We start from the raw sequence: 27,894 nt of genomic DNA, 5'->3' as shown, positions 1-27,894 counted from the left end.
GATGCCCAACTTTATTCAGAATGATAGAAATGCAAATTTAAACAACAAATCCATTTTTCACATTCATATCGAGGGGAAAACAATGAAACTACTGTATGCTGGAAATTACCCTGGTCTACAAAATTTGGAAATGTCTATCAAATTATACTATGTATAAGACTTGTGAATTTAAAAATTCCTACATGAGGAATTTTTCAGAATGTTCTGTCAACACAAATATAAAGACTAAATAGAGGCAGCGGACTTGGCCCAGTGGTTAGGGCGTCCATCTACCAAATGGGAGGTCTAGGGTTCAAACCCCGGGCCTCCTTGACCCGTGTGGAGCTGGCCCACGTGCGGTGCTGATGCACGCAAGGAGTGCCCTGCCACGCAGGAGTGTCCCCCACATAGGGGAGCCCCATGCACAAGGAGTGAGCCCCGTAAGGAGAGCTGCCCAGCATGAAAGAAAGTGCAGCCTGCCCGGGAATGGCGCTGCACACACGGAGAGCTGACACAACAAGATGACGCAACAAAATGACACACAGATCCCCAGTGTCGCTGACAAGAATACAAGCGGACACAGAAAAACACACAGCGTATGGACACAGAGAGCAGACAACTGGCGGGGGGGGGGGGGGATAGGGAGAGTAAAAAACAAATATTTTTTTAAAAAAGTTTAGGAGCGGCTGTGCTCCTCTCTGGAGAGGTAAAATGGAGAAAGGTAGGAGGAACGTTTACTTTTTCCATGGAATTGCCTTCTGAACCTGGATGTGTGAGCACAGCCTATGAATTACTTTAAAAACTAAAAGACAGAATAAAAAGTTACCCTTCCGATTAATGGTAGGCTGCACTCTATTATAACGACGGCCCCCTCAAGGCTATTCTTTTATTTTCACCCCAGTACAAATCAACAAACGCCTTTGGGTGCTCCTGCCCACAACAGAGCAGGTCGTGAAAGGCATGGTCAGGGCCGGAGAGTCGAGGCTCCCCGGACCTCCTTGACCCTGGATTCTGCGCCCCGAACACGGCTGACCCCTTTCTGGAGACCCAATCTCCTGGCTCACTCCTGCGAAACACACTGGCAAACAGAGCCCAAAGGCGTCTTCTCTTTCAAAATGCAAAGAGCTCTGTTATTTTTCATAATTATAAAAATAAAAAATACTATAAAAATGTCAGATAATTAAAAAATACACATAAACAAGGAAAAGAGGAAGCTGGAATGCTAGTGTAATGAGTGCTGTAGTCTATAATATGTTTCCAAAATTTGTCTCTATACTTTTTTGAAAGAGGATACACACAGCTTTCTAATGGATTTTACGTTTCCCATTCAGCTCTGCTTTGTGGGCATCTTCCCACGACAGTAAATACTGACATCGTTTGTCAGGCTGCATCATATTCTCCAGGCTCCTTTCAGTAAGGACCCCTCTGCTGTGTATCTAGGATCCCAGATATGGAATTCTCGATCAAGCATAAGCAGCATATTTGAGGCTTTTGAAACATGATGCCAAACTGCTCAGCAGAGAAGTCGTCTAATTTACAGTCTAACCAGCATGACGTCAAGGCGCCCGTCTCCCACTATGTCACTGACAACGGGCACTGGTATCCTATTCCATCTTTGCCAACTTGATAGTCAAACGTTAGTGTCTTCTTGTCAAATAAGCGTGCAGAGTCCTCATAAGCTTCTTTCATCTGCTTCTTTTCCATCTGCACTTCTCATTTTATGAACTATGAATGTCTTTTATCCAGTTTTATATTGGGTTCAAAGTTTCTTTTTTATGTCTGTAACTACTAAGCCAATTTTATTATTCTAACCTATTTCTTGAACCCTAGAATACATAAGGCTTTTTTTTTTTTTTGGCTTAAACAACAGGGATTTGTTGGCTCACAGTTTGGCAGCTACAATCCAAAGTCAAGGCCGTGGCGGGCCCTGCCGTCCCCGGGACCTGTGGCTTGCTGGCGACCCTTCTCTGCCTCCGCCACATGGCCGCCGTGGTGGGCCCTGCTGTCCCTGGAGCCTGTGGCTTGCTGGCGACCCTTCTCTGCCTCCGCCACGCAGCTGCCGTGGTGGATCCTGCTGTCCCCGGAGCCTGTGGCTTGCCAGCGAGCCTTCTCTGCCTCCGCCACGCGGCTGCTGTGGCAGGCCCTGCCGTCCCCGGGACCTGTGGCTTGCTGGCGAGCCTTCTCTGCCTCCGCCACATGGCCGCCGTGGTGGATCCTGCTGTCCCTGGAGCCTGTGGCTTGCTGGCGACCCTTCTCTGCCTCCGCCACGCAGCTGCCGTGGTGGATCCTGCTGTCCCCGGAGCCTGTGGCTTGCCAGCGAGCCTTCTCTGCCTCCGCCACGTGGCTGCCGTGGTGGATCCTGCTGTCCCCGGAGCCTGTGGCCTGCCAGCAAGCCTTCTCTGCCTCCGCCACATGGCCGCCATAGCAGGCCCTGCTGTCCCCGGAGCCTATGGCTTGCTGGTGACCCTTCTCTGCCTCCGCCATGCGACTGCCATGGTGGATCCTGCTGTCCCTGGAGCCAGTGGCTTGCCAGCGAGCTTCTCTGCCTCCACCATGTGGCCGCCGTGGTGGGCCCTGCCATCCCTGGAGCCTGTGGCTTGCCAGCGAGCCTTCTCTGCCTCCGCCACGTGGCTGCCGTGGTGGATCCTGCTGTCCCCGGAGCCTGTGGCTTGCCAGCGAGCCTTCTCTGCCTCCACCACGTGGCCGCTATGGCGGGCCCTGCTGTCCCTGGAACCCACGGCTTGCTGGTGACCCTTTACTGGCCCCTGCCGTCCCCCAAGCCTGTGGCTTGCTGGCGAGCCTTCTCTGCCTCTACCATGTGGCTGCTGTGGCGGGCCCTGCCGTCCCCCAAGCCTGTGGCTTGCTGGCGAGGCTTCTCTGCCTCTACCATGTGGCCGCTGTGGCGGGCCCTGCCGTCCCCCAAGCCTGTGGCTTGCTGGCGAGGCTTCTCTGCCTCTACCATGTGGCCGCTGTGGCGGGCCCTGCCGTCCCCCAAGCCTGTGGCTTGCTGGCGAGGCTTCTCTGCCTCTACCATGTGGCCGCTGTGGCGGGCCCTGCCGTCCCCCAAGCCTATGGCTTGCTGGCGAGGCTTCTCTGCCTCTAACATGTGGCCGCCGTGGCGGGCCCTGCCATCCCCGGAGCCTGTGGCTTGCTGGCGACCCTTCTCTCCCCCGCCATGTGGCCGCTGTGGTGGGCCCTGCCATCCCCCAAGCCTGTGGCTTGCTGGCGAGCCTTCTCTGCCTCTACCATGTGGCCGCCGTGGCAGGCCCTGCCGTCCCTGGAGCCTGTGGCTTGCTGGCGACCCTTCTCTCCCCCGCCATGTGGCCACTGTGGCGGGCCCTGCCGTCCCTGGAGCCTATGGCTTGCTGGCGACCCTTCTCTGCCTCTGCCATGCGGCCGCCGTGGCAGGCCCTGCTGTCTCCGGAGCCTGTGGCTTGCTGGCGAGGCTTCTCTGCCTCTGCCATGTGGCCGCTGTGGCAGGCCCTGCTGTCCCCGGAGCCTGTGGCTTGCTGGCGAGCCTTCTCTGCCTCTGCCATGTGGCCGCCGTGGCAGGCCCTGCCATCCCTGGAGCCTGTGGCTTGCTGGCAACCCTTCTCTGCCTCTGCCATGCAGCCGCCGTGGCGGGCCCTGCTGTCTCCGGAGCCTGTGGCTTGCTGGCGAGCCTTCTCTGCCTCTGCCATGTGGCCGCCGTGGCAGGCCCTACCGTCCCTGGAGCCTGTGGCTTGCTGGCGAGGCTTCTCTGCCTCTGCCATGTGGCCGCTGTGGTGGGCCCTGCTGTCCCCGGAGCCTGTGGCTTGCTGGCGAGGCTTCTCTGCCTCTGCCATGTGGCCGCTGTGGCGGGCCCTGCTGTCCCCAGAGCCTGTGGCTTGCTGGCAACCCTTCTCTGCCTCTGCCATGCGGTCGCCGTGGCGGGCCCTGCTGTCTCCGGAGCCTGTGGCTTGCTGGCGACTGTTCTCTCCTCTGCCATGTGGCCGCTGTGGCGGGCCCTGCTGTCCCCGGAGCCTGTGGCTTGCTGGCAACCGTTCTCTGCCTCCGCCATGCAGCCATCCATCTCTCTCTGGGCCCCGGCGTGGCCTGGATGTCCACAGCCCAATGTCCTTGCTTGTAAGGATCCAGCATGGCCTCACCTTATGGGATCCTCAAAGAGCCTATTTACACATGTGTCCACACCCACAGGGCAGGAGCGTGGCCCGTGAACTTGCCTCTGGGGGGGGCGTCATTCAGCCCATCGCAGCCAGGACAGGAGCCTGGTCGCTTCTACGGTTTGCACAGGGCTCTTGTCTTCGGGCTTCGCTCAGACACGACTAAGAGGGGTCTGGTGTTCCTCTCCATCTACCAGAGGCGCAAACCGTTTCCGTCCACCGGCGCTCCGCGGCCTGGCACAGGGGCCAGGCCGGCTCCTGGCTGCTTGTCTCTTGTCCCGGGCCCCCAGCCCCGGGGCAGCACCAGTCCCGGAGCTTCTGTCCCGGGGACTGCTTCGTGCACCACGAGGGAGCTTCCGGGTGTGAGGTCTGCGGCTCCGTGCACCGCCGGGGACTGAAGACAACAGGAGGTCCTGGGCATGCAGGGCTCGGTTCCCCTCACGCTGGCCGCTGGGGCTCCTCTAGAAGCCCTCCCCTCCCTTGCTTTGGTCTGAGGCTGGAGCGAGTAGTGAGGCGCCCGGCTTCCTGGAGGAGCCTGGGCTTTGCCGACCTGGTCTGGAAGTCCATCTCGGTCACCTCACGTCACCGCGTGGGCCTCAGCTACGCCATCTGTAAGACGGGCGTGCAGCGGCGGCGCCAGTTGCCAAGGGCCCTGGGAATCAGGCACCAACCTCCTTCTCATCTCGTCAGACGCAGTTGGGGAACCTACGCCTGCCTCCCGGGTTCTGTCCCCAGCAGGCGTCGAGGACTCCTCTGCTGTCACTGTGGCCACACGCCCTGGACAGAGGCACCAGCATGGACGCCGGGGACCGAACGAGCTCATCGACGTCAGATGCCCGGAAGGTTCCAACCAAGTCACGTTAACGCAGATCAACGCAGCTCCCTCGGACGTCCTCGGGCGCCGGGCACGAGAGCCAGTGGGTCTGCTGAGACCCGGAGCTCCCCAGGGTCACACAAGAGCTGGAAGAGCGCATGGTGACCCAAATGGCAAGGTTCAGGGGTGCCTCCCAGCCAGGGGGAGCGAGGGAGAATTTCAGAGACAGTTTAAAGTCCTCGGCACATCTGTGTGGAACTAGCTTCCCGTCCTGTCATCACCGTCCACCTGAGCCTACCCGAATCCTGCCATAGAGGGCTGACAGGGTGACAGTGATTATTACAGGCTATGACAGCATCACTCACGCCCATCCCACCCAAAGGACTGCCACACGGCCAATCGGAGATTTTCCCCTCTATTTGCACAGAGAGAAAAAGCATAAGAAGTTAATAAATGGAGAGTGTTCAAGGGAGCTGACACCATTTAGAAATCAGGTTGCTAAGTTAACAGGGCAAAGAGTGGAATTTTTTCCGTCCACATTTCTGAACATCCTCCTTGGATGCTGCTTTGGGCAAAAAAAAGAAGGAATATATCTTCCTCTGGGAAAACATCTTCAAGTGTTTACTAGAAATCAAAGATAAACGCTTAACAATTTATCTTTAAAAATTGACACCCAACTTTGAAAGAATACACTAAGACTTCAAAAAAAAAAAACTAAATGTGGAAAGCGGACTTGGCCCAGTGGTTAGGGCATCCGTCTACCACATGGGAGGTCCGCGGTTCAAACCCCGGGCCTCCTTGATCCGTGTGGAGCTGGCCCATGCGCAGTGCTGATGCACGCAGGAGTCCCCTGCCACGCAGGGGTGTCCCCACGTAGGGGAGCCCCACGCGCAAGGAGTGCGCCCCGTAAGGAGAGCCGCCCAGTGTGAAAGAAAGTGCAGCCTGCCCAGGAATGGAGCTGCACACACGGAGAGCTGACACAACAAGATGACGCAACAAAAAGAAACACAGATTCCCGTGCCGCTGACAACAACAGAAGTGGACAAAGAAGAAGACACAGCGAATAGACACAGAGAACAGACAACCAGGGCGGGGGAGAGGGGAGAGAAATAAATAAATAAATCTTTAAAAACAAACACAAAAACTAAATGTAAACACTTCAGTATCAATTAGCCAACTATAAAAACCGTGGTGGGAAATTATTTTCATGTGGAAGCAACAAATAAGATAGGCTTGGGTGCTAGGGAACGTTACTTTTGCTCCATCCTAACCCATAAATTCACCCCAGTTCCACCCAGCCACCTAAGTTACAGCAACAGACAGCTGGCTCCCCGTGGCATCAGCCCAGAAACGCCTCACTGCCGACCTTTCCCTGTCTATCAGGCAGCCACACGATTTCTAGTATAAAAGCTAAAAATGCACTGACCTGCCACCTTGTGTAAACAACAGGCAACAACACTCCACTTTCTTTGAAATACAGGCACATAGCTTTCCCTCTGCCAGGAGAATACGCTACATTCTCCTCAAATAAAGGATATGAGCACGCAAAGGCATATAATAAAAAAAAAGGAAACCACTAGTGATAGTAAAAAAGGACTCTTTCAAATGTGGGGGGCAGGATTCATCCTTGAACAACAGAGAGAGTTCTAAGAACACATATCCCCCAGGTAGAAAAGGATAAAGGAAAAGGAAGGGGAAAAGGAAAAGAAAAAGGAAAGGAAAGAAAAGAAACAACAAAAAGGCCCGAGTCCCCACCAGCTAGCCAAGGTGACACAGGAGAACCCGAGTCCCCACCAGGTGACTGAGGTGACACGAGAGAGCCTGGATCCTCACCAGGTGGCCAAGGTGACACAGGAGAGCCTAAGTCCCCACCAGGTGACTGAGGTGACAAGGGAGAGCCCGAGTCCCCATGAGACGGCTGAGGCAACACAGGAGAGCCCGAGTTCTCACCAGATGACTGAGGTGACACGGGAGAGCCCAAGTCCCCATCAGGTGGCTGAGGTGACGCAGGCAAGCCCGAGTCCCCACCAGGTGCCTGAGGTGACACAGGAGAACCCGAGTCCCCACCAGGTGACTGAGGTGACACAGGCAAGCCCAAGTCCCCACCAGGTGGCTGAGGTGACGCGGGCAAGCCCGAGTCCCCACCAGGTGACTGAGGTGACAAGGGAGAGCCCGAGTCCCCATGAGACGGCTGAGGCAACACAGGAGAGCCCGAGTTCTCACCAGATGACTGAGGTGACACGGGAGAGCCCAAGTCCCCACCAGGTGGCTGAGGTGACGCGGGCAAGCCCGAGTCCCCACCAGGTGACTGAGGTGACACAGGAGAACCCGAGTCCTCACCAGGTGACTGAGGTGACACGAGAGAGCCCGAGTCCCCACCAGGTGGCTGAGGTGACGCGGGCAAGCCCGAGTCCCCACCAGGTGACTGAGGTGACACAGGAGAACCCGAGTCCCCACCAGGTGACTGAGGTGACAAGGGAGAGCCCGAGTCCCCATGAGACGGCTGAGGCAACACAGGAGAGCCCGAGTCCCCACCAGGTGACTGAGGTGACACGGGAGAGCCCAAGTCCCCACCAGGTGGCTGAGGTGACGCAGGCAAGCCCGAGTCCCCACCAGGTGACTGAGGTGACACAGGAGAACCCGAGTCCCCACCAGGTGACTGAGGTGACACGAGAGAGCCCAAGTCCCCACCAGGTGGCTGAGGTGACGCGGGCAAGCCCGAGTCCCCACCAGGTGACTGAGGTGACACAGGAGAACCCGAGTCCCCACCAGGTGACTGAGGTGACACGAGAGAGCCTGGATCCTCACCAGGTGGCCAAGGTGACACAGGAGAGCCTAAGTCCCCACCAGGTGACTGAGGTGACAAGGGAGAGCCCGAGTCCCCATGAGATGGCTGAGGCAACACAGGAGAGCCCGAGTCCTCACCAGATGACTGAGGTGACATGGGAGAGCCCAAGTCCCCACCAGGTGGCTGAGGTGACACGGGCAAGCCCGAGTCCCCACCAGGTGGCTGAGGTGACACAGGAGAGCCTGAGTCCCCACCTGGTGACTGAGGTGACACAGGAGAGCCCAAGCCCTCACCAGATGACTGAGGTGACACAGGCAAGCCCAAGTCTCCAGCAGGTGGCCGAGGTGACACGGGCAAGCCCGAGTCCTCACCAGGTGGCTGAGGTGACACGGGAGAGTCTAAGTCCCCACCAGGTGACTGAGGTAACATGGGAGAGCCTGAGTCCCCACCAGATGACTGAGGCAACACAGGCGAGTCCAAGTCCTCACCAGGTGGCCGAGGTGACAGGGGAGAGCCCAAGTCACCACCAGTGGCTGAGGTGACATGGGTGAGCCCGAGTCCTCACCAGATGACTAAGGCGACATAGGAGAGCCCAAGTCCTCACCAGGTGGCCGAGGTGACACAGGAGAGCCCGAGTCCCCACCAGGTGGCCGAGGTGACATGGGAGAGCCCGAGTCCCCACCAGATGACTGAGGTGACATGGGAGAGCCCAAGTCCTCACCAAGTGGCTGAGGTGACACAGGCAAGCCCCAGTCCTCACCAGATGACTGAGGCGACACAGGCAAGCCCGAGTCCTCACCAGGTGGCCGAGGTGACATAGGAGAGCCCAAGTCCCCACCAGGTGGCTGAGGTGACACAAGAGAGCCCAAGTCCTCACCAGATGACTGAGGTGATACAGGAGAGGCTGAGTCCTCACCAGGTGGCTGAGGCGACACGGGTGAGCCCGAGTCCTCACCAGGTGACATGGAAGAGCCCGAGTCCCCACCAGGTGGCTGAGGTGACACGGGCAAGCCCCAGTCCTCACCAGATGACTGAGGCGACACAGGCAAGCCCGAGTCCTCGCCAGGTGGCCGAGGTGACATAGGAGAGCCCAAGTCCCCACCAGGTGGCTGAGGTGACACAAGAGAGCCCAAGTCCTCACCAGATGACTGAGGTGATACAGCAGAGGCTGAGTCCTCACCAGGTGGCTGAGGCGACACGGGTGAGTCCGAGTCCTCACCAAGTGAAATGGAAGAGCCTGAGTCCCCACCAGGTGGCTGAGGTGACACAGGCGAGCCCCCGACCCCAGCAGGTGGCCGAGGCGCCGTCCGACGCTCTCCTCCGCCTGCCGTGGTGACCAGGAGAAGGGGCGCAGGCTTACCTTTTCACCAGCAGCTTCAGGGTCCTGTGGGACCCCTTCACCAGGCAGATGGCTTCCTGTCTGAACCCAGAGAGGCCGATGTCGTTGATGCCCACAATCTCGTCTCCTGCCAGCAACTTGTCCACCGCCGCGGCCTTGCTGCCCTCTTCCACCTGCAGCACACAGATGAGGGGCGTCAGCCTCCCGCACCGAGCACGAGCGAGCCGGGCGGCCCCCAGGCAGCCGGCGGCCCCGGGGCTCGAGGCCCGCGCCGGGAGAGCCCCGCCACCCCACGGGCCCACGGCGGGTGCGGGAGGGACCCTGGCGGCCGCCTCATTCCCTCGCGGGGTGAGGGCACGCCCCGACCGCGCCTCCCACAGCAGCCCGCGCTCCGGCCGGCCTCCCGAGGACACGGGCTCGCCGCCCACTGAGGGGCGCAGACGGGGCAGCCCAGGGACCCGAGGACACGGATCTGAGACCTGGGTTTCCGCTGCCAGAACGAAACCGTGTGTCACTTTCATTAGGTACGCCTTATCTCCCCCACATTCCGCTTGTACCCTGGCATTTTTTTTTTGTCTTTATTTTTTTAATGTTACATTAAAAAAATATGAGGTCCCCATATACCCCCTAGTCCCCTCCCCCCACTCCTCCCCCCATAACAACCTCCTCCATCATCATGAGACATTCATCGCACTTGGTGAATACATCTCTGAGCACCGCTGCACCTCATGGTCAATGGTCCACACCAGGGCCTACTTTTTTTTTTTTAAGATTTATTTATTTCCCTCCCCTCCCCGCCCCCCCAGTTGTCTGTTCTCTGTGTCCATTCGCTGTGTGTTCTTCTGTGACCGCTTCTATCCTTATCAGAATCAGCAGCACCGGGAATCTGTGTTTCTTTTTGTTGCATCATCTTGCTGTGTCAGCTGTCCGTGTGTGTGGCGCCACTCCTGGGCAGGCTGCACTTTCTTTCACGCTGGGCGGCTCTCCTTACAGGGCACACTCCTTGCGCGTGGGGCTTCCCTACGCGGGGGACACCCCTGCGTGGCAGGGCACTCCTTGCGTGCATCAGCACTGCGCATGGGCCAGTTCCACACGGGTCAAGGAGGCCCGGGGTTTGAACCCTGGACCTCCCATGTGGTAGACGGACGCCCTAACCACTGGGCCAAAGTCCGCTTCCCTCGGCATATTTTTGTATCGGGCAAGAATTCACGCAGCAGACAACGCACCCACTGCAGGTGTACAAGGTGACGGCTCGCTGTGCGTCCATCAGCCCAGCCAGTTTGGGAAGGAACGCCGTGCGCGTGGGCAGCCCCCTCCCACGGGCCCCTCCGCCCTCCAGACACCGACTACCTCCCGGCCCGTGTGGGCCTGCGCCGGCGCTCAGAAACGGAACCCCACAGCACGCAGACTATGCTGCCTGCTTCTTCCTTAGCATCGCGCTTGGGCCTCATCCAGGCTGTGGCGTGGGCCAGCATGCCTTTCCTTTCCAGGGCAAACGTCTGCCCTCGTGCACGGCCAGGCCACACCGGACGCGCCCCTTCGACGGCGGCCAGACGCGGCTTCTTCCCAGTTTTCGGCTATTTCGTGTCATGCGGCCACGAGCCTTCCTGCGCTCATCCCCGTGGCAACGTGTTTCCCCTTCTTGGTGGCCTAGGGGTGACAGCGCCGGGTCCCGTGCCACCAGGCTCTTTCCCTGTGCCTGCGCCGCTGCGCCGCGGGAGGGCGCTGGTCTCTGCACCCGCTCGCCAGGAGCTGCCGCGTGGGCTCCAGCACGGGGCCCCGACTGGATTATCAGCCCTCAAGACCTCCCACCCCGCCCGAAGCACAGGGAATGCTCTGTGGGTTTGCGGCTCCTTCGCACCTCACGGGCCGCCACGCTTTATGGTACCTCTTACCCCGGGAAATCCTGAACCGACTTTTTCCTGCGCAGTCCTAGCCAAACCCAGCCTTTACCGCAGCGGGCAGGCCTGTTTTCCGAGCAGTGGTGCGCCCGCAGCTGCGGCCTGTGGGCCAGCTCCAGCCTCCAGCGGCCTGTTTCTGTAAACACTTTTCCCAACACGGCCACACCCCTCTGTTTACATTTTGCTTACAGCTGCTTTGGGGCAGAAGTGAGCCGTCTGGCCCCAAAGCCAAAAATACTTATTCTGGTTTGTTGCAGAAGACGTTCGGGGACCCCGGTCTACACTCAACAGCCCTGTCCTGACAGACGGCTAGGAGGATGCATGAACGCAACGCCTGGCTCTGAGCGCAGCAGGACCCAGCTGGAAAGGTCAGGGGCGCTAGGCTGGACCCCATGGCTCACCAGTCAGCACAAGAACTGGAGCAGGAAACTGGTCATCTCAAGGCAGTGGCAGGCGGCCCTGCCTCGGCTCTCATACCGCAGCCGGGTCCCCCAGGCCCTGCCCTAAGCAGGGACTCTGCCTTTAATGAAGGAGCCGTTCCCTGCAAACCAACGCCAAGAACAAAAGGAAAAGCCCACTCCCGACAAACACGTGCAGCTACTCTTCCTGTCAACAGCTGCCTTCCAAGGCCCAGACAAGTCCATCCCAAGTAAAAACAGGCAGATGTGGTGGCGGACTTGGCCCAGTGGTTAGGGCGTCCGTCTACCACATGGGAGGTCCGTGGTTCAAACCCCGGGCCTCCTTGACCCGTGATGCGTGCAAGGAGTGCTGCGCCACGCAGGGGTGTCTCCCGCCTAGGGGAGCCCCACGCGCAAGGAGTGCACTTTGTAAGGAGAGCCGCCCAGCACGAAAGGAAGTGCAGCCTACCCAAGAATGGTGTCACACACATGGAGAGCTGACACAGCAAGATGACACAACAAAAAGATTCCCATGCCGCTGACAACAACAGAAGCGGACAAAGAAGAAGACACAGCAAATAGACACAGAGAACAGACAACCAGGGGGAGGGAGAGAAATAAAATAATAATAATAATAAATCTTTAAAAAAAAAACAGCAGGCAGATGGCTACTAAGCGTCCGAGGCTGCGCGCACAGCCGCCTGTAGCTAAATCCCAGGCTGCAAGCGATGGTGCTTTCGGGCTTTGACGCGCCCCACGAGAGCGGCAAAGGCGCATCCAGGGGCGGCGTCTGGGGTGCGGGTGACCGTCCGAGGAAAGCGAATTATTCACATTCAGGGAATAACTGCCTACATGGGGCAAGGGCATGGAGGTCACCTAGGCGGAAAACGGAGAGACGCGCACAAGTCCTCCAGGACAGAGTTGCCCAAAGAGCAGGGGCGCGGCCAGGCTGCGCGGCCAGGCAGAGGACAAAGGAGGGTAGGGACAGACGCCAGCGCCCCAGAGCTGTCACAAGGAGGGGAGGGCGGGCGGCGCTCCCTGGGGCCAGCAGGGGGCGCCCTGGCACCAGCACGCCGGGCGGGTGCCCAGACCCCACAGCGTGGGGTGAAGAACGGGGCGTGCCCCCAAACAAGGGCAGACAGGGGCCAGCGGCTACAGGAGAGCTTGGACAGTTTCCCCACCCTCCCCTTCCCCAAAGAACTGGTATGGAACATGTGAAGGGAAAACCGGGCCTGGAGAAGGTGACGGGCCCAGAAAGTAACCGCGCAATTACTGCTGCGACTCAGGTCTGCACCGAGTAACTACTGCCTGAAGCGCGCGGGGCGTGCAAACGAGCCGCCGTGTGCAGGGCTGAGACTCACTGATTCCTGCAGCACATATTTATTAAGCTAGTACAACGCACAAAAGACGTGTTCGGTTCTTGGGGGGGGGGGGGTTTAAAAAATGCAGATCCAGGGAAACGGCTGTGGCTCAAGCAGTTGGGCTCCCGCCTACGAACAGGAGACCCTGGGTTCACATCTCTGGGCCTCCTTGTGAAGGCAGGCTCGTCCGCATGCTGCGGAGAGCCGCCCGGCCCGCAAGCGCTGTGGAGTGCCGCCTGGCCAGCAGACACCGCGGAACACCAACTCAGCAAGGTGGCGCAACCAAAAAGGGAGACAAGTAAAAAAAACACAGAAGAGCATGTAGTGAATGGACACAGAGAGCAGACAACAAGCACAAGCCACACGGGGAGAATAAATAAAAATAAATACAGACACACCGAAGAACACACAGCAAATGGACAAAGAGAGCAGACAGCAAGCAAGCCACAAAGGGGGGGTGGATAGATTTTAAAAATTAAAAATTTTAAAAAGTGCAGATTCGCAAAGCGGACTTGGCCCAGTGGATAGGGTGTCCGCCTACCACATGGGAGGTTCACGGTTCAAACCCCGGGCCTCCTTGACCCGTGTGGAGCTGGCCTATGCGCAATGCTGATGCGCGCAAGGAGTGCCCTGCCACACAGGGGCGTCCCCTGCGTAGGGGAGCCCCACGCACAAGGAGTGCGCTCCGTAAGGAGAGCTGCCCAGCGCGAAAGAAAGTACAGCCTGCCCAGGAATGGAGCCGCACACACAGAGAACTGACACAACAAGATGACGCAACAAAAAGAGACACAGATTCCCAGTGCTGCTGCTAAGAATAGAAACAGTCAAAGAAAAGCATACAGCGAATGGACACAGAGAGCAGACAAATGGGGGGGTGGGGGTGGGGGAGATAAATAAAAAATAAATGTTTAAAAAAACTTAAAAAAAAAAAGTGCAGCTCTGACCTCGAAGATATGTGTGCTCTTAAGAGCCCGGGCTTCTCAAACCGTAACGTGCTTCCAAATCATCAGGGGCCGAGTCGGCAGGCCCGGGGGCCCCCCTGCATTTCTACAGTGCTCCTGGGACTGCCACTGCCCGACCTGGAGCCCCGCTTTCTAGAGGAACCAAGGCGCAGGAATACAGCAGCACAGACTAAAGCAACAGGGTACTGCACAGGTGGGAAACCTTTTTGCCCTCTTAGGAGAGGATGCACCAGGAAGATCATGGAGCAAGTGGCCCTTAGGATACGGCCTTTAAGGAAGGTAGCTTTTTAGAGAGGAGGAGCCTCACGCCTGCAGGAGGAAAGACGGCACGTGTCCAGGCATCTAAAGGGACAGGCAGTGCTGGAGAAAGCCAATGGGAAGCACGGGAAGAGGCGAGTCGGGCTGGGGGAGCCTGGGAAACACAGGGAAGAGGCGAGCCAGGCTGGGGGTCTGGAATGGTTCTGCACAGGAGACCCTGCGCAGGAGACCCGCCCGGGCGAGCGGTTCCACACGCCCCCGCTGTCCCACTAGGGGCTACCGCTTGTGCCTCTCCCACTTCTGCTCCGCTGCGGACCACACAACGCCAGCGTGCAGGCTGGAGGAGCGTCTGACTTCCAAGATGATGCAAACGTGGATGCAGGCGAGGAGGCCAAGCACGAGCCGGCCTTGGGGGTCTCCCAACTCCGGGGGCCCGGGGCTGCCAGGGCAGGCAGCCTCCGACAGCCTGGCGTCAGTCTCTATGAAATCCTTCCCGTCTTCCAGAACCCCCACCTGGTAACGACGCGCAGCTCTTCTCTGCGGGTGGATTCCACAGCGACGGGCCGCAGACTGAGAATCTGCTCTTTTTTCCTTTCTTTGTCGTGTCTGCCGTGGACAACACAGTGCACCTGCAGGCAGGCTCCAGCCACTGCGGTCAGTGAGGCAGACCAGGCTAATGTGAAAAAACACGAGGTTCCAGGTGTAGGCTATGTGTGCAACACGATAATTCCCAACAACTCTTAGCTGAACTTGCCCACCACCAACCTTATTCAGGATAAGGAATTACACTGTCCTGCCCGAAAAGACCACCTTCACGACGGAATGTAAATATTTACTACCAACAGGAGCCTCTGAGTCAGCAGGTAGTTAAAACTATAGTTTGTGCTATTCTAGAAACTCTGCTCTAGAACAGAGCAGAAAGAAAATAATTTATATGAATACATACATTTCCCTCTTCCAAAAGTCATAAACGTCGACCTCTATAAATACAGATAAGTTTTCATAATTCCAACTCTATTGTCAATGGATGCCTGGTGTAAACTGAGAATCCAGGAAAGCAGATTTGGCTCAATGGAAAGAGCACTCGTCTACTAAATGGGAGGTCCAAGGTTCAAACCCAGGGCCTCCTGACCAGTGTGGTGAGCTGGCCCATGCGCAGTGCTGATGTGCGCAAGGAGTGCCCTGCCATACAGGGGTGTCCCCCGCGTAGGGGAGCTCCATGCACAAGGAGTACACCCCATAAGGAGAGCCACCCTGCACGAAAAAAGCACAGCCTGCCCAGGAATGGTGCCACACACACGGAGAGCTGATGCAGCAAGATGACGCAACAAAAAGAAACACAGATACCTGGTGCCGCTGACAAGAATCCAAGCAGACAGAGAAGAACACACAGTGAATGGACGCAGCAGACAATGGGGGGAAGGGGAAGGGGAGGGAAATAAATAAAGAAACTCCATCCTTGGGAGAAAAAAAGAGAGAATCCAGTTTGCACACTAGGCTAGAAGAAGGCCTAGAAACTACTAGTGCTAAGAATTCAGTAAAGCACACAAGCACGACACATGGAAGTGCTGGCCGTGATCACAGATGAGGACAAGAACACGTGAGCCATGTGCTAATAAGGTAATTCATTTGACTTTTACTTTGAACAGGGCCCACAATATCCTTTACCCCCAAAATGTACATTCAGGTATGTGGTAGTTTCTACCTTCACAAATTTCTAAGGACAGACCCTCATTTTTTGTGCCTTTAAGATGTTAGCATTCCTTCATATCTAAAAAATCAGAGTAAAAAATCTAGTTTGGCCCCACGTGAGAGTCAGCAGACGGGCGGAAGCCTAACATGCTGTTCTCCCCCGACCCACACACCTTGGAGGAGAGTATCCAAGAAAACCTTTTCTTCCCATCTATAAAGAGTGGGAAAGCCCCTGCCCTCTGAAGGTCAGCTACATCCCAAAGCATCATTCGTCTCCCCTAAGCACACGCCACCTACATTTCCCAGCACACGTATGTTTTGATTTAGGAGATAAACTAACCTGCCTGCCTGCCTCCCTCTCTCCCTTTCTCTCTCCCTCTCCCTCCTTCCTTCTCTTTTTCATTCTCCCTCCCTCTCCTTCTTTCTTTCCTTCTTTCCTTCCTTCCTCCCTCCCTCGGCCTCCTCACCAAGAGAAAATATCTCTCTGATACTTTTTCTTCTCTAGGGGAAGTAGCTGTAAGCGAGGAAAAACACCTTTCAAAAGCTCCTACTGAAGTAGATGTGGCTCAAGCAGCGGGGCACCCACCTACCACATGGGAGGTCCTGGGTTCCTGGGGCCTCCTAAAGAAGGCAAGCAAGACAGCAAGCTGGAGTGGTTGGCTGGCACGGCAGGCTGACGCAACATAACGATACAAGGAGGAGACACACGGAGGAAACACAATGACAGACACAACAAGCAGGGAGCAGAGGTGGTTCGAGTGACTGAGCGCCCCCTGGGAGGTCCCAGGTTCGGTTCCTGGTGTCTGCTAAAAGGAAGATGAGCACACAACGAACAGACACAGAGAGCAGACAGCCAGTGCAGACAACGAGGGGGGGATTAAATAAATAAAATAAATCTCTTTAAAAAGTGCCCCCACCGACACTCTTACGCCATCCTGCCTAACTAGGCTGCGCAATGACCAACGTGAAGCTGGTCCGGTTTTCCCAGATGTCTTTGAAAGGGGATGCTCTGCCTGCCAGCCTGCCTCCGGTGATTGGGGCACACATTACAGACACACAGCTGTGCACTGCAAGGCAGGGACAGAGGGACACACTCAGCGTGACAGCTGAGCGCCAACTGCCCAGAGTCTGTGGCATCACAGCGCCACGAGAGGGGCAGCCCCCTCCTAGAGCGCCAGGATCCGTTCTCAGCCTCGACTACCCTAACCAGAAAGCCCTCTGCAGCAAGCCAGGGGGGCACAGCTACGTCCCACCGCGGGCCCAGTGCTGCGCTGACTTAGGAATCGCAGAGGTGCGGAGGACTCGGGGCGGCGCCGGGGGAGCGTTGGCATGTGGGCTGCCTTCTCGCCCTGGAGGAAATGAAGGCCAGGGACCCCCGCAGGGCAACGCGGAGCCAGGTCGCAAGAGTCTCGTTGCTCCAAGCCTCACGTAACAGACGTCACGGGCGATCCAGGCTGAAGACTCGGGGCTAAAGGAGCTTTTATTCCCGTGGGACGAGGCCCCTGCCCAAAGGGACGGAGCGGGTGGGGAGGAGCGACACCAGCGCGCCTTCCTCGGCTGGGGACGAAAAGGCTCTTCCCAATTGGCGGCGGCCACGCGGGGCACCTGCCGAGAGAGCAGGGCGCACGGCCCAGAGGGCGCGCATGGGAGAAAGCCCACGGCGCGGCACAGCGGCAAGCCAGGAGAGGGTTTGCAGATCAGGGCAGAAAGCGGGGAGATTAGGAACTGGACCTTGACTCAGAACCTGGACTATCCTGTGGGCACTGGGGGCCCAGTGAAAGCACGGAAGGCGGAGAGGGCGCGTATCATTAAGATAACACTTCCGGAAGGTTATACCCAGCATTAATTTCTGCGTAAGGATCAAATGATAAGGAAGGGGCCCTGACGGGCACCTGCCTGGGAAGGCTGTGACGTACTTGATGCCCGGATATAGGGGCTTAAACTAATACAGGAAACACAGACTAAGAGAGGCAAGGACTAAGGACCTCAGGAGAAGCTGTGGAGGAAGGCGTGACAGCCGAGCTGACGGACGCAAAGACAAGGGGAAACAGCTTTGAAGAAGACACTGAGGTTCTGAGTGGAGGAAGGCCTGACAGCCAAGCTGAGGGACACAAAGGCAAGGGGACACTGGTCTAAAGAAGACACCGAGGTTCTCAGTGGAGAAAGGCATTAACAGCAGAGCTGAGGGACGCAAAGTCAAGGGGAAACAGCTCTGAAGACGTCATTGAGGTTCTGAGTGGAGGAAGGCCTGACAGCTGAGCTGAGGGACACAAAGTCAAGGGGACGCTGGTCTGAAGACGACATTGAGGTTCTCAGTGGAGAAAGGCCTGACAGCTGAGCTGAGGGACACAAAGTCAAGGGGACGCTGGTCTGAATAAGACTGGTGTTTAAAGTTTGAGTGGTTTGGAAAATCCTGATTACGAGAGATGAAAAGGAGGAAGAACAACTTTGTTTTTCTAAAGAGTCACTATCCCACTTCAAAAGCTGAGGCTCACGCACGCACTTATCAGTTACCACAGTGTCGGGGATGCTTCGCTTTCCAGAGCGTGGGGCTGCGAGACAAAGCCGATGCCTCCTGTTAGCTAAAACAAGAACTGAAGTCACTTCCTTGGTCTGCTTAATTTAACTCTTTGGCTCATTCTGTTTGCGCTCAGTGCCTTCAGAGAGGAAAAGTGACTCATCCAGAAGTTTCCAATTGCAAGATAATCTGAGAGCAGATCTCATCCTCACTGTCGCTCCCAGGCCAGACGCCGTGGGCTCTGGTAACAGAGAAGCCCGTGGAAAACGAAAGCACCACCCCAACGGGCTGAGACTTCAAAAGGCAATGCCTTTAGCTCACGACCCGCACACAAAAAAGCGAGGGACGTGACCAAACAAAACAAGGAAATAACAAAATAAATGTTAAAACCCCCTTTGTATGCCTTGGGCCTAAAGGACAGAGTCAGGATTGTACAGTCCTTAAGAAAACAAAATCTGCTCTGAAGAGGCGGACGCGCTCCCCGCCGCCCTCTGCGTTGCAGGCTGGGTGCACGCGTCCCCAGGGCAGGCAAAGCCAGGCATGGCCTGGCAAGAAGCAGGGGCCAGGGTGACGGACAGAGACCCCAAGGCTAGTGCCCTGTTCCTGGGCCAAGGGGGCACGTGGCCAGGCGACAGGACAAGGCTGGAGTCTGTAAGGGCAGTGGTCAGCAGCCACGAGTCTAGAGGAAACCAGGAAAGCACCGGCTCTTCAAGAGGAGAGCGCGATGACATGAAGTCCAAAGAAACGGGCCGCGAACGGGACTCGCATCAGGCAGGTGGAGGGGCCAGCTCAGAGGCCAGTGCGGCTGGTCAGAGACCCCAGGAACCGCCGCCCGGCCCGTGGCCAGCGTTCACGGGCTCCATGGCGAGACGGGGCGCGCCCAGCGCGCGGCCTCCTCCCCGGGCGGGCCGTGCCCACGGTTCCGCCACAGAAGCCTGGAGCTCCGGGGCTTCGCAAGGGGGTCCCAAGGGTGCTGTGCCCAGAGGCCACGTGCCAAGCACATGAGAGGGACCCGGGAGCGGCGTTCCATGACGTGCTCGCCACACCACCGCTCCCGACACTGTGCCGAGGAAGGAAGATCCCGCGCAGGGCCAGTTTCCAGTGTGCGCCTCTCACTCCAAACCCAGCCTCTGTGCCCGCCCCTGAGATGCGGGGCGGACCCTGGGAGCTCTCTCCTCGGCCAGCTGGCACAGTGCTAAGCTTTGTGGGCAGACGGTGCTGGAAGGACCCTGAGGACGAGGGCTTCCTTCCTAACTCCAGGGTGCTTTTGTCTGCTCCCGGCGGGCACGAGGAACCCCAGGTCCGCCCCCCGCGCGGCTCCAGCGAGGCCCACGGCTGGCCCGGGTGGCTGCCTGGCACGGCCGCTGGGGGGCGGGGGGCGGCTTCCCGGGGACTCCACCGGTGCAGCCAGCTGCCAGCGCCTTGGTGCAGCACGGGGCTCCTCTGCCAGCAGCCCTGCGCAGGTCACCGCCTGGGGTCGGCCTCCGCACGGCCCGGCTGACACAAACGCCACGTGAGCAGTGCCCCAGCAGGGATGCTCAGAGGCGGGGCTACGCGAGCGCGGGCCGGCCGGGGGCTGGGGGTGGCGGCCGGGCGTCACGGGTGGCGTGAAAAGAGGAGGGACCCGGTACAGCGGACTTGTTCCTGCCACTCACCAAAGTGCGCGACTCGGAGGAAATGACTTAACTTTCTGTGCCTCGGTTTCATCGCTCAAAAAACAGGGTGGATGCCTTACGCCCCAGGACAGCCAGGAAGCAACCCCGAAAACACCCTGGAAACGTGAAAGTGCCGTCCATGCATACTGACAAAGCACGCCCTCGGGGCTGGCATCACTTGTCAGTGTCCAGGTGGGGACCAGAATCCTGGATTTCCACCCCCCCCCCCCGCCCAGCGGCAAGTATCCGCTTCCTGGCGTGTAACCCAAGGACAGCAGCAGTGGACGCGGTACAAGTGCCCGCTTCACTCGCGACGCGCAGAGCGACCGGGCAGAGCGGCTGCCCAGTGCTGTGAGAAGACGGAGAACGCCTGCCGAGGCTCCGTTATTCCAGACGGACTCAACGTTCACTGCAAAACCAAGTTCACGTTTCCTTCTCCCCGTTGAGCTACTACAGCACTCAGTAAGTTTCCCAAACAAAGAAGGCTGCGATATAAAATGGAATGCTTACCAAGAGTTTAGCGTAAGCACCAGACCACATTTCCCCCCCGAGAAAATACCGTTGCAGGGGTAAATTCCCAGGCCTCTGGGTTCAAGCACCGTGCACCTGCAGTCAAGCCGGTGAAAAGCGGGAAATGGACGCACTGTCCCCACTGGCTCTTAGGAGAACGGAAGAGTCACAGGCAGATGTTTAGAAGCCTTAGGGCTGTGACGGCCACCGCGTCAACAGGGGACTGCGCTTTCCACCGTCTCCTTCCCTGTCGGGATCTGTCCGATGTGGCCAGAAGACGAGCGCGTCCGAGGCGGGACGCAGCCACGAGCCTGCCAGTGCCCACCAACGCTGCCGTGCAGAGGGCCGCGGATAGGGTAGCGGATCCAGCTGGCCCCTGCTCCTCTGCTGCTCCACTGCGCCTTCTTCCCAGCCGAGGGCCCATGGGGCGCTGCTCACGCCCCAGACGGAGGGTGCGGCCTCCTCGGGCTCCCTGTGGGCACCGCCTTCCCAGGCCAGAGGGCATGCTTCTCCTCCGAGGACTGCCTGAGGCCCTAGCTCCCCTCTTGTGCCCAGCTCTCGTGCCCGGCTCTGCCCCCCGTGCCCAGCTCTCGTGCCTGGCTCTGCCCCTTGTGCCCAGCTCCCGGGCCCGGCTCTCCCTCTTGGCCGTCCCTGTGCCTGGCTCTCTTGCCCAGCTCTCCACCTCATGCCCAGCTCTCGTGCCCGGCTCTCCCTGCCGTGCCCAGCTCCCCCCTCATGCCTAGCTCCCGTGCCCGGCTCTCCCCTCGTGCCCGGCTCTCCCTTTAGTGCCCAGCTCTCCCCCTTGTGCCCAACTCCCACGCCCAGCTTTCCCTCTTGGCTGTCCCTGTGCCTGGCTCTCGTGTCTGGCTCTCATGCCCGGCTCTCCCCCTCGTGCCCGGCTCTCCCCTTGTGTCCGGCTCTACCCCTCGTGCCCGGTTCTCCCCCTTGTGCCCAGCTCTCCCTCTCGTGCCCAGCTCTCCCCCTTGTGCCCAACTCCCATGCCCAGCTTTCCCTCTTGGCTGTCCCTGTGCCTGGCTCTCGTGTCTGGCTCTCATGCCCGGCTCTCCCCCTCGTGCCCGGCTCTCCCCTCGTGTCCGGCTCTACCCCTCGTGCCCGGTTCTCCCCCTCGTGCCCAGCTCTCCCTCTCGTGCCCAGCTCTCCCCCTTGTGCCCAGGTCCCAGGCCCAGCTCTCCCTCTTGGCCGTCCCTGTGCCTGACTCTCGTGCCCAGCTCTCATGCCTGGCTCTCCCCCTCATGCGTGGCTCTCATGCCTGGCTCTCCCCCTCGTCCCCGGCTCTACCCTTGTGCCCGGCTCTTCCCCTCATGCCCGGCTCTCCCTCTCGTGCCCGGCTCTCCCCTCGTGCCCGGCTCTCCCCCTCGTGCCCGGCTCTCCCCCTCATGCCCGGCTCTCCCTCTCGTGCCCGGCTCTCCCCCTTGTGCCCAGCTCCCAGGCCCAGCTCTCTCTCAGCCGTCCCTGTGCCTGGCTCTTGTGCCCGGCTCTCCCCCTCATGCACGGCTCTCACGCCCGGCTCTCCCCCTCGTGCCCAGCTCTCCCCATCGTACCCGGCTCTCTCTCTTATGACCGGCTCTCCCGCTTGTGCCCAGCTCCCCCCCTCATGCCCGGCTCTCGTGCCCGGCTCTCCCCCTCATGTCCGGCTCCCGTGCCCGGCTCCTTCATCACCACACCTGCCCTCGTCCCTTCCCTGGCCTCCTCATGCAGTGCCTCTCCTCCCAGGGGCCCCTGACGGGAAGCAGGCATACCCATCCTGGAGCCGGGCACACAGCCGGGGCGGGGAAGAGGTGCAGCTCCTCGATGCCAAGGCCAAGGCTACAACAGACAAGGTGCCGGAAAGGACGGGGAGCACTCGTGACCCCCGTGTCCCAGGTGGACCTACGCAGACAAGTGCCCGGAAGAGGTTGAAGGACGTACGGCCCGGCAGCGTGCGTGCACGCCAGCAAAAGAGCACGCCAGGGACGTCTGCACCAGCGCCTCCTGCGACGGCGCAAAACCAGAAACCCGAGGGTCCAGACGGCGCAGCATGGACGACGGAACACAGCGGGCCAGCCAAGGCTGTCGGCACGGCGCCTGGGGTCTGATCGGCCTTGGTTGGGGGCTGTCCTGTGCCCCTGGGGGGAGCTGAGCAGCGTCCCTGGCACACCCACCCCCGCCGTGGCCACCACATACCTGCCCAGGCCCTGCTGGGGTGTGGCAGCCGGTCAAGCTCCAAGCAAAGCCAGGCCGCCCCAGACCTCCGGCGCGAGGCCCGCGCCCCCGCTCTCAAGCTGGCCTGAGCCCACGAGGCCTGGCCGGCCGCAGCCCAGTCCCGCCACCTCGAAGCAAACGGCCTCGTGGTTCCAGAGCGCCACCCTGTCCCCAGCAGCCCACACCAGCTACGGCGTCCCCTTGTCCCCCTCCTCAGAGGCGGGGGGCTCTCTTGCCTGTGTGCTGCCAGGCCACCCCACCCCACCCACCCACGGCTGGCTTGCCCGCTCATGCTCCAGGCTGCCCCTCGCCGCAGGGACCACGTCGCCTCCTCACCACCCCCTTAAGCCCCCAACCCGCCAAATGACGAATGTCACGCGGAGGATGCAACCTGAGTCTTGGGGTCCCTGTCCCTTCCCTCCTCCATAAACGCCTGCGCACAAGGGGCTGGCAAGGTTTCCAGGAAGTTGGCCAGAAGCGTGAGCGTCGAGGAGCAGAGCTCCTGCCTGAGGCCGGCTTTCACTGTGAGCGCGGGGGCAGGGGATCCTCGCCCCGCAGGCTTGGGCTGCGGTGGCTGCTCTCAAGAACACCAGCCTGTCCGGGCGGCCCCACGCCAGCCCCCGGGCCAGCGGCGCAGGTCAGCCTTCCTCCCGGCCCCCCGCCCCGCAGGCTCGGAAAACAAGGCGCCTCCTACGGAGCGATGGCCGGAATGACCTAGCTCTGCAGCTTTCCAAGTGACGACGCACTCTCCAAGGACAGGCGCGCCATGACGGAACAGGAAGAAGTGCCGGCACCAGGACACGCGGCTGCTCGTTTGTGACGGACGTTCCCGTCCTCCTGCTGTTTCCAAGCAGCGGCCCCTGTCCTTCCGACAGCGCTGGGCACCTGGCGGGGCAGCCGGCTGGTGGCCGAGGCCCTCGGGCCCGCTCCTGCTGCTGCAGGACGCCGACCAGCTCCCCACACGAGGGCCACCGTTCTCCTTCGCTGGGGCTCTCCGTCCAGGGCCTCGGGCTCCCGGCCTTCCCAAGCAAGGGGGAGGCGCAGGCTAGGGCTCCAGGGCCGGGCAGGGGAGCGGAACGCAGCCCCGGCCAGGGGGGGCCCTGGGAAGGGGGAACAGCTCCCCCCAAAAGGGGCAGCCGCTGCCCTGTGCCGGCCAGTGACAGTCCAGCGTGGGCAAGAGGTTCTTTGTCATCCTTAAGAAGCTGAAAACCTAGATTTTTATGGCTAATCTCCCCGTATGTTCAAGTATGGGAAATCATTTGGTTTTAAACCTGAGACAAAATTTTTTAAAAAACCCACACCAGAGTCACAACTGGCAGCGTCAGACCTGGGCCGCTCCCTCCTCCTCGACTGGAAAGACCGTTCTCTCTGGAGCCACTAGGAAGTGACACCCCCACCTGTGGCCCCCGAAGGCCTGCGGCCCCGCGGACATGCCCACCTGGGCGCTCCTGGCTGCCCTGCTCTCCCCGGCTCTCCCAGGCGCTCCTGGCTGCCCTGCTCTCCCCGGCTCTCCCAGGCACAGTTCAAGGCCCGCTTGCCCCAGGCCCCCGACTGGCGGCGGGGCCACCCCAAAATGTGCACAGCCTATGGCACCCACAGCCCTTCTCTGCCTGGGGCCTGACTGCGCCACGGAAATGGGCCCACGCGCCCCCTGGCAGCGAGGGGTGGGGGGGCAGTCCCACCGGGGACAGGGGAGCAGGACTGGGGAGGCAGGGCTCCAGCCCCCGCCGGGCCCACGTCACCATACTGACCTGCACAAGGGCCCGGCGCTGAGGACCCCACGGCCACTCGAGCCAGCCCGAGGGAATGGCTGAGGCCACAGAGCCCTGGACAGGGACCTACGTCCCACCCAGCCCCCCACCGTCGCAAAATTTCTGGTCCAGATGCTCAGGCCACTCCTGCAGTCTAGGGCAAGGGAGTGACTAGCAAAAGAGGGCAATTCCTCCCCAAAACACCGGTATTTCCCAATGATTCATAATTCCATACAACCCAAATCATTCCTCCTCTCATTTTTTTTTCAAGATTCATTTTATTATTTATTTCTTTCCCCTTTTCCCCTCTCCCCTCCACCCCGTTGTCTGCTCTCTGTGTCCATTTACTATGTGTTCTTCTGTGTCCGTTTGTATTCTTGTCAGCAGCACCCGGAATCTGCGTCTCTTTTTGTTGCAGTCTCTTTTTGTTGCATCGTCCTGCTGCGTCAGCTCTCCGTGCGTGCAGCACCATTCCCCGGCAGGCTGCACTTTCTTTCGTGCTGGGCGGCTCTCCTTACGGGGCGCACTCCTTGCGCGTGGGGCTCCCCTACGTGGGGGACACCCCTGCGTGGCAGGGCACTCCTTGTGCGCATCAGCACTGTGCATGGGCCAGCTCCACACGGGTCAAGGAGGCCCGGGGTTTGAACTGTGGACCTCCCACGTGGTAGGCAGCCGCGCTATTCATTGAGCCAAGTCCGCTTCCCCCTCAATCGTCTTTTTTTTTTTTAAGATCTATTTTTATTTATTTAATTCCCCTCCCCTCCCCCGGTTGTCTGTTTTTTCTGTGTCTTTTTGCTGCATCTTGTTTCTTTGTCCGCTTCTGTTGTCGTCAGCGGCACGGGAAGTGTGGGCGGCGCCATTCCTCGGCAGGCTGCTCCCTCCTTCGCGCTGGGCGGCTCTCCTTACAGGGTGCACTCCTTGCACATGGAGCTCCCCTACGCGGGAGACACCCCTGCGTGGCACGGCACTCCTGGCGCGCATCAGCACTGCACATGGGCCAGCTCCACACGGGTCAAGGAGGCCTGGGGTTTGAACCGCGGACCTCCCATGTGGTAGACGGATGCCCTAACCACTGGGCCAAAGTCCGTTTCCCTCAATCGTCTTTAAAATTACAATTTTGTGCCACTCTTTTCTGCCTAAATAGAAATCCAACCTGCATTCGATCACAGGTGAGGTGCGACTCAGCTATCAGCAATGAGCCCCTCCTCATCAACAGCCTACATGGAGTGCTTCCACTTCAGGGTGGCTCTTCAATTCTCTAACGGACCGTCAAGAACGATGCAACGCTTTCAGAACTGGGGTTCGTGTTCCTTTGTTCAGTGAATTTTCCGACTGCGTGGAAGTGAAGTTCAAGGTCTTTGGCCTTAAAAGCTTCACCTTTTATTGGGGCAGTTTGCCAAAGCGCCCAAGCTCACTTTGCAACATCAGGGGAGGCCCTAGATGGCCTCTTCCTGATGGCGGAGGAGGTTTTGTCTGTTTTGTGCTTCACGGGGACCAACGTTTTGAGAAGAAATCCGGATTACAACACATCTCAGCTGCTGAAGGAGCAGGGGATTAGGAAGAAGGGGGGTGGGCGCGGAGCACACGGTAAGTTTTCAAGTCAGTTCCAGGCAGCGTTCTTCCCCGCCTTCTCCTTTCCCATGTGAAGATTCTGGATCCCCTCAGGCCCGTCTTCTAGCCATCAGTTATTGGTCTCGGCATGAACCGTGTGTTCTTTAAAGTCCCACGGTAACACAGCAGTCACCCAGCTGGCCAGCACGGGCATCTGGTTTGGCTTTTTAATACACTAGAAATAAGGAATTACAGATTACGCTGGAGTTCCTTGTCCCTTCTATTTCTCACCCTGTCCCAGTTTCCAAGCAACCACCGAGGGGAATTCGGGGTGCATTCTTCCAGCCACGTCTTTAGATTTTTCCTGTGTGCGTGCGTGCCTGTGAAAACTGTGGGGCATCTGAGGTTACAAGAACACTGTCACCCTTTTCCATTTTGGACCCACCCTTCCCCCTCCCATGTTTGCACAACCTGCCCCCCACTTCCATCATTTTAAGAGGCGCCCAGGAGTCTTTGCAAAAGTCTCCATCCACTTATGTGTTGCTCTGGGTGGGCATTTGGGCTGCCTCCAGGCATCTGTCCCCACAGTTCAGACCTCCAGGAGCAGCCCTGGGTGCAACCCCCCAGGCTGGGCACCTGAGGCTGAAGGGCTTGGCTGCACACAGCCGTGCACGGGTCAGCTTCAGGAGACGGGGACCAAGCGGCCCAAGCAGCCTGGGCTCCCCCGGCGGAACGTGAGCGTGCCTGTCCAGCTCAGCCTCACCCACGCGGGGCACGGTCAGACCGCCCTTTCCATGTTCCCCAAAGGCTGCAAGCGTGACTTCGTCGTATGACTTCAGCAGCTTTGCAGGTGGAGTGACCTTCAGGAACTGCACAAGCATCCCACCCCGAAAACGATGAACCGGGCTCACCGCCCGTCCCCAGGAAAGTGCAAGGAGCAGAGAGCCAAGGTAAAGTGGCAGAGACGACGAGTGGAGAGCAATAACGCCTTCCTCCCGTGGGGGGGCAGGAGTGCTTTGCTCGGAAAGTGTGGGATTGAGGGGACAGGACCTGCGTATCCGAGGGGAAGCAGGGGATGCAAACCCACCGCTGCTAACCCGTGCAGCGGGCGGGGGCTCTGACGGAGGGGGGCTCTGCAGGCCGAGCTTCAGGAGGTGCCAGGTGAGCCTGCGTCCAGCCCTGGGAGGCGGTGGGCAGGGCTCCCGCAGAGAGGAGGCTGGAGCCGACCAGAGGGTCGCAGCTCAGCTGGGAGGGGTGCCCTGGCGGTTCCCAGGAGGCTGCCACGCCCGGCGGAGGTCCCCGGGGCAGAGCAAACCCCCCGAGCAGGGGAGCAGAGTCCCCACCCGCGCTACCACAGGAGGTTTACAAGTAGGAGGAAGCAGGTCAGGGACGCGGATTCCACGGCACTGCCCACCACCCACTTGGTTAAAGAGGGCCCCCGGGGAAGCGGCTGTGGCTCAATCAGCTGGATTCCTGTCTACCATATGGGAGGCCCTGGGTTCGTGTCCCGGGGCCTCCTTGTGACGGCAGGCTCGCCCACACGCCACAGAGAGCTGATAGTCCACAGACGCCGTGGAGTGCCGTCCAGTCCCCAAGCGCCGTGGAGAGCCCACTCAGCACGATGACACAACAAAAAGGGAGACGAGCAAGAATCCAGAAGAGTACTCAGCGAATGGACACAGAGAGCAGACAACAAGCAAGCCACAAGGGGCAGGGGGAATAAATGAAATTAAATACAGACACAAAAGAATGCACAGCAAATGGACACAGAGAGCAGACAGAAGCAAATAGCTGCAAGGGAGGGATAAAATAAATGAATTTTTTAAAAAGTGGACCCCAGGGGGTGAGGGGCCCAGGGCTCTGAAGGGCAGCACCCCCGCCACGCCCGCGGTGGGCACAGGGGAGGCCACGTGGCCTCATCTCTCAACGTTAGCCATTTTCCCTAAGCAAAGCCAAGAGCCAGCACAGTGGCAGCGAGGGGACTACGAATCATTCCAACACGTGTGGCAGCCTGAGGGGCACAGAGACACAAAGAGGCCGGGGCCTGCCAGGGGGGCTCAAGGTGGGGGCAGG

The 27,894-nt window shown here is 59.2% G+C and overlaps 1 protein-coding gene across 1 annotated transcript in view; it reads right to left on the bottom strand.

The window, feature by feature from the left end:
- The window catches only part of LOC131277186 (protein Shroom2-like), a 106,642-nt gene that overhangs the window by 15,921 nt on the left and 62,827 nt on the right, over positions 1–27,894 (bottom strand). Inside the window, exon 2 of the mRNA XM_058291308.2 lies at positions 9,084–9,235. Within this exon, the coding sequence (XP_058147291.1) occupies positions 9,084–9,235 (152 nt within the window). The remainder of the gene's footprint in view (positions 1–9,083; positions 9,236–27,894) is intronic.

The sequence above is a fragment of the Dasypus novemcinctus genome, chromosome X (genome assembly GCF_030445035.2).
Source record: "Dasypus novemcinctus isolate mDasNov1 chromosome X, mDasNov1.1.hap2, whole genome shotgun sequence".
In the NCBI taxonomy this organism is placed as follows: Eukaryota; Metazoa; Chordata; class Mammalia; order Cingulata; family Dasypodidae; genus Dasypus; species Dasypus novemcinctus.
The sequence above is the reverse complement of the archived record's forward strand: the minus strand, read 5'-3'. Positions and strand labels throughout refer to the sequence as shown.